The 6,000-nt window shown below is 45.2% G+C and overlaps 1 protein-coding gene across 1 annotated transcript in view; it reads right to left on the bottom strand.

Moving 5' to 3' along the window:
* Positions 1-507: 507 nt before the first annotated feature.
* Positions 508-6,000, bottom strand: part of Wnt2 (Wnt family member 2) — a 39,243-nt gene continuing 33,750 nt past the window's right edge. Inside the window, exon 5 of the mRNA XM_027389951.2 lies at positions 508-737. Coding sequence (XP_027245752.1) covers positions 508-737 — 230 coding nt within the window. The remainder of the gene's footprint in view (positions 738-6,000) is intronic.

Below are 6,000 nucleotides of genomic sequence, written 5' to 3'. Positions count from 1 at the left end.
TAGATAGAGCCCTTGCTTGGTCTTTTTCAGAAATACAAGTAAATTTGGACCCATTGATTCTTCTTTCTACCCTCACTCCCACCCCCAGAGGGAAGCGTGGACTTTCTTAACTGTTAGAACCTATGGGAAGACACAGAGAAAGTTCCTCTATATGATGTTGTTTCTCCCCATGGCCAAAGAGGGAAGAGGAAATGTCTAGGTGACAGGGGTGGGGGCCATGACCCTCCTCCTCTAACAGCCCGTCATGCCATTTCCAAAAAGCAATCAGCAGGAAGAGAGGTGATCTCAGAATGCCCAAGATAGATAGAATAGGGTATACTTATATGCAGCATGGGGTCCCTAGTCCTGGGGCTCCCAGAGACAGAAAAGGGCCTTCTGTGGAGAGAAAGGCCACATGCCTTAAGAAATAGCCCCCCCCCCCCTGAAGACAACCCAAAGGTCCAGTGTCCTTGCAGATGCAATTGGAGTCCTTGATGGAAGGAAGAGAGATGATGACCTCTGCTGGGGTCATGTAGGTGTAGTCCAGTCGGCACTCTTGGGGGCCTTGCAGGTGTGCACATCCAGGGCCTCCAGGCAGTCCTGACAGCGCACAGCACAGCACCAGTGGAATTTACACTCACATTTGGTCATCCGGGTGACATGGGATGTGTCATAGCCTCTCCCACAACACATGACTTCACAGCTGTCCATGCCTCGGGAAGTCAAGTTGCACACACGGCCTGCTGTACCCAGAGAGCCTGAAAAAGAAGCCAGAAAGACATCACTGAAAATGTTTGGGTGGAATACAATAGTATGGACAGAAGAGTCACAAGGTCTATCCTTACGAACAGAGCCTAGTCCAACCTCCTCATAGCTTGCTGAATCTGTGTCCTCTGGGCTTTTGTGTTGTCCCTCTATGCAGCCGAGAGGTGTCCCAAGGGCAGAAACTAGGAAGGGTGGACCAGGAACTTTGAATTTTCTTTTGGCAACCCGAATCTAGAGTTCCTCCTTTCAATTGGATTGACTCTCCATGTTACCCTTATCCAGGCTTAGAATGAAGGGTCATCGGGTGGGCAGAGTTAGATAAGAGAGAAACAAGGTTTTATCCCACTTCTTCCTTTTCCAACTTCAATTCACAAAAAGGAAGCTGTGGCCAAGGCCAGCTTTCTCTGAGTGGAGGGGGTATTGAACCTTGGAAAGGGGAGGGGGCAGTTTCCCTAGACCTGCCTACACTGGCTTGGTAGGCCTGAGCTGTAACTGCTGGCCAGAGGGGGTCTCATTTGTATTAGGCATTGAGGAGAAAGGGCATAGCCTGGCCTTGTCCATCACTCTCCTTTCCCCTCTTGCAGTTGAGCAGACCCCAGGAGGTGTGGGAAGTACCTGTTTGAAGTTATGAGTCCCATCCTTCATAAAAAGGATTAATATATTAATGCCATCTTAGTTAACCAATGTTCTATTTGCTAAGTGGCAGTCTATATTTATGCATCTGTTTCCTCACAAGGAATTTCAAATACAGAGTTGAGTGTAGTGTCTCACACCTGTAATGCCAGCAATCACTGCAAAATTCATTGTCAATCTGGTCTATATACAGAGTTCCAGGGAAGACCAAGACATAGTGTGTCAATCTGGTCTATATACAGAGTTCCAGGGAAGACCAAGACATAGTGATACCCTATCTCAAACAAAGAAATAAGAATTTCAAATATGTGCCGGGCGTTGGTGGTACATGCCTTTAATTCCAGCACTTGGGAAGCAGAGGCAGGCAGATCTCTGAGGGTTCGAAGTCAGCCTGGTCTCCAGAGCAAGTGCCAAGATAGGCTCCAAAGCTACACAGAGAAACCCTGTCTCAACCCCCCCCCCAAAAAAAAAGAATTTCAAATATGCAAAGCCTTTTAATTAACTCTATCCCCAGGGAAACAGACGCAGGTCTTTTACAACCTTATCCTTCCTATAATTTCTACACTCTTAATGTAAAATCAAGAGTAGTGGACAATTTTGGAGAGTTTTCTCAGCTTGCAATGACCCTTTCTCCATCAAGCTTTCCTACCAAGATGAGCCATTGGCAGCCATGTTGTATAATATCACCATCCTACCTGGACCATAGGTAGGCACCTGACTTATCCTGGGCCGATTAGATAGAGTTCCCAGGAGGTTGTTGCCCTGAATAAACTCAGAGTTTCCAGTCCAGGGCCACAGAAAGACATGGGTAAAGCAAATATATAGAGCCAGCGAAGGCCAGACCAGGAAAAGGAGCCCTGCTCAATCAAGCTTTCATGTCTTCTGGGGTCCTGGCCACACAACAACCTTGGAGGTTCTTGAGCCTGCATTTTCTCCTATAATATGGCTTGAACACAGTGTCTGACGTATACTAGGCAAGCACTCTGCTTCTGAGCTACAACCCCAGTCTGAAGCTCTATCCTTCTACTAACTGTTCCTTTTAGCGTAACCTTTCCTATTTCTATTACAATCAACAATGCCAAATAACTGACAAACCTACAGAAGAAAAATAAAAAGAAGATAATGATTTAACTTTTTTTCCCCTGACACCTCGTGACTCTGTTTATCACTGTCTGCGTGGTGTGAAAATTATCTGCGTGAGTGTCATGTTGTTCTGCCCGTGCAGAACAACCAGGGAAATGGCAGGGTTCAAGCAGGGGGGTGTGAGGTCAAGAAGAGGAGAGGGTGGGCCAGCCTTGCTCTGCGTGATCAGCTGCCGAGAGCAGGAAGACAGACAGAGGAGTTTCCTGAGGACAGGAAGGATGGCAGAGGGCTGGGCCGGGGTGGAGGGTGGGTCAGCCAGGGATGGCCCTGAGCCTGCATCATGCTGAAGAAGCATAGGCTTAGAAGAGACAGCAGCTGGGCCTGGATTAGGATGACCATCAGAAAAGTCTCCTCAGAAATCACCAATTGTGCAAAAAGGATTCAATGCCAAAAGCTGCCTTTGAACATCACACCCGTTGTTTCATTTGATAAACATGTCGTTAACATAAACATGTATAAGATGCTGTGTTGGCTGCTTGGACTTTGGGAGGCAGGGAAAACTAAAATAAATAGGAGGCAGCTCCTGGCTTCAGCAGACTTGTAATGTAGTGGAGAGACCAGTGTGTGGAGAGTTACAACCTCAACCTACACATCATTACTTCATCTGTTAGCAACCTACTAAAAACCACAGCAGAATCCCATTCAGGGTATCATGGCTGACAAAGCTCAGACTGTAAAGCCTAAGTCTTTAGGGTATGCACAATTAGGGGTTTGCTTGTAGTGTTGCCATATGTCAACTGTACAGTTGTGACAAGGTACTTAAACATACACAGGCTTCCTTTTCCTGTCTTGCAAAGTCGACACAAAACCAGTTCCTTCTTCATAAGGCTTCAGGGAAGATGGACTTTATCCATGGAAGAGTCTGTCATAATAAGTGCCCCAAAAGGTTAAGCATCCTTTCATTTACTTAGCAAGTGCTTACTGAGACCTGCCATGTGGTAGGCTCTGGGGGTTGTCAGAGAACAAAATAAAGATGCTGCCCTGAGGCACTTACATCATTGTCACAATGAGATTTCTTAGTATGGATATTAATAGCAGGAAACAGGACAGGGTAAAGAGTCCTCAACTACATGGTTTGAACAAGAAGAGGCATAAGAGAGAGAATGTAAAGGGTGAGCTGATGTTTAGGGAAAGAATGGAGTGATGGGAATTTCTAGGCACAAGGAGCTTCTAGCAGAAATGCTTCAGACAGCTTCACAGGGGAGCAGATTCAATATGGCTGAAGAGCAGGCTGTGTATTCTGCACAAAGCATAGGAATGAAGACTGCAGCAACAGGTTAAAGTGCCTTTGCCTGGGCAGAGCCTTGGTTTTATCCTATGGTGGGTGTGAAACTCGTGTAGATTTTAATCCAGGAAAAACATACCTAAATCTGTTAGAATGACTGGGAGCAGGGAGGCCAAATGTGAGCTCTGGGAAGAGTCCAGGCAAGAGGCCATGAGTGGAGACAAAAGGACACTGCATGAGAGGCCGCAGAGGTTGAGCCACTAGACTTTGGCAATCTATTGAAGTATGGAGTTGAAGGTGGAGGGGTCAAGTAGGAAATGACCAAAACATGTTCATTTGGCTTCATAGTGAGAAGAGAAGCATATGATTGGGATGCTATGGGCTGGGGGTGGGGGATGGAGGGAGGAAAGGCTGTGTAAAAGACAGTCCAAGTCCTCAAAGAGCATGATGGTGAAGTTGACTTAAAAGACAGCTGTGAGGACAGAGATGGATGAAGCCGGGACCTCAAGGTCATTCCAGGCCATAAGTGTTTGGGTGAATCATTACACATCAACAGAAAGCTGACACGGGCTTTCACTTCGAGCTAGTTTTCCTTTAGACAAAGTGTAGAATTGGGATAAACTAGCCATGAATATTTGAAGTTGGAGTAGTGATTTTTATTAAGGGTGGGGACAAAGAACATGAGGGAGCTTCTAGCATACTGTGCCTCTTTCAAGTCATGACGTGGGCACAAAGTACATGGATGTGTTTAATTGAGGAAACTTGCTGTATTATGGCCTTAGTGAATGCAGCTAGTGTTATTTGAACTTTTCCACATGTGGTATGTATCTTAGTAAGAAGAATATGATGGAGGGAGAAATAAAGACGGGGAGGCTACATGGCCAAAAGCTCTATGTGAGGAGCAGAAAGGCGTTCCACATGGCTGGGTTTCAGTGTTCAAAGGGGAGAATAAAAGAGTTAAGCCTGGAGATGTGAGTAGAAGTCGAAAGTCGCTTTAGATAATAGGGCAGGGGGTTTATCATTACTGTTAGAGCAACAGATTTCTATTGAAGGTTTTCTTTCAAAGAGCAACATGTGTTTACTTTGTGTTTGAGGAGGCAAAGCAATGTGCTGGGGCTGAATATATTGAAGCAAGCCAAAATAGGGGAAAGGAGATAAGTTAGCTACCCACACAGAACTGAGAGTCAGGCACAAGATGGCCTAGATTAAGACACTGATGGTGAGTTGAAGAGGCAGGACCAGTAGCCAGTGACTGATGGGTGGATGGGAAAGGAATAGAAGAGTTCAGCAGGGCTTTCAGGTTTTGGTGGAAGCAGTCACATTGGTCCTACTGATTCCCAATGTGAGAAATACCTGGTAGGGGTAGACTTTAAGTAAAGATGAGTTTAGTTCTTAGCATATTGCGTTTGCTGTGACTACCAGTTGTAAAGGCAGGGCTTGTATGGGGAGATGAAGTGTTTTATTCCCCAAATCAGACTATTGATTTCTAAGGTGGTGGTCTTTCCCAGTGAACTGAAGCCTAAGGGTATCTAAGACAGTAGTTTCACTTAGTGCCAGGGAATTGTCATGATAGATTTTGTTTCCCAAATAAAGAAATCTGGACAGGACTCCCTCTGAACCCAAGGATTGTTTGTAAACTTGAATTCAACACCATCTAAACTCAGGGAGGAAAGGCAAGAGAAGGCAGTGGCCATTGGAAAAACTTCATCTAAAAGTGATTTCAGAGCCAGGCCTGGTGGTCCTGGCCTATAATCCAGCTACTTGGGAGACTGGAATAGAATGACAGTGAAGTTAGGCACAGAGTGGGCTACATAGTGGGTTCAAGGCCCATCTGAGCAACTTAGTAAATTGTGAAAATAATTTACAAAGTAAACAAAAAAGCAACAACAACCAAGTAAATTGTGAAACAGAAACAGGCCATGAAGTGTATTAGTTCCTCATTCAACCAGAAGTAATATGAACATGCCACTCACCACCACTTCCCAAATTATGTGTTATGAGTGTATGGTATATGGGTATGTGTGTAAAAGTATAAGTAGAGTGTGTATAGAGGTCCAAGGACAACCTTGGGTATTGGGCCTCTCCTTCTACCTTGTTTGAAACAGTCTCTCTTGTTGACATCTTGACTATATCAGGCTAGACCATGAGCTTCCAGGAGGTAACAGATACACTCACTATTGTGTCTAGTTTTATATGAGTATTTATATGGGTATTGTGTCTAGTTTTATATAGCTCCAAACTCAGGCTGTCAGTCA

Source organism: Cricetulus griseus (genome assembly GCF_003668045.3).
Source record: "Cricetulus griseus strain 17A/GY chromosome 1 unlocalized genomic scaffold, alternate assembly CriGri-PICRH-1.0 chr1_0, whole genome shotgun sequence".
NCBI classification, from domain to species: Eukaryota; Metazoa; Chordata; class Mammalia; order Rodentia; family Cricetidae; genus Cricetulus; species Cricetulus griseus.
The sequence above is the reverse complement of the archived record's forward strand: the minus strand, read 5'-3'. Positions and strand labels throughout refer to the sequence as shown.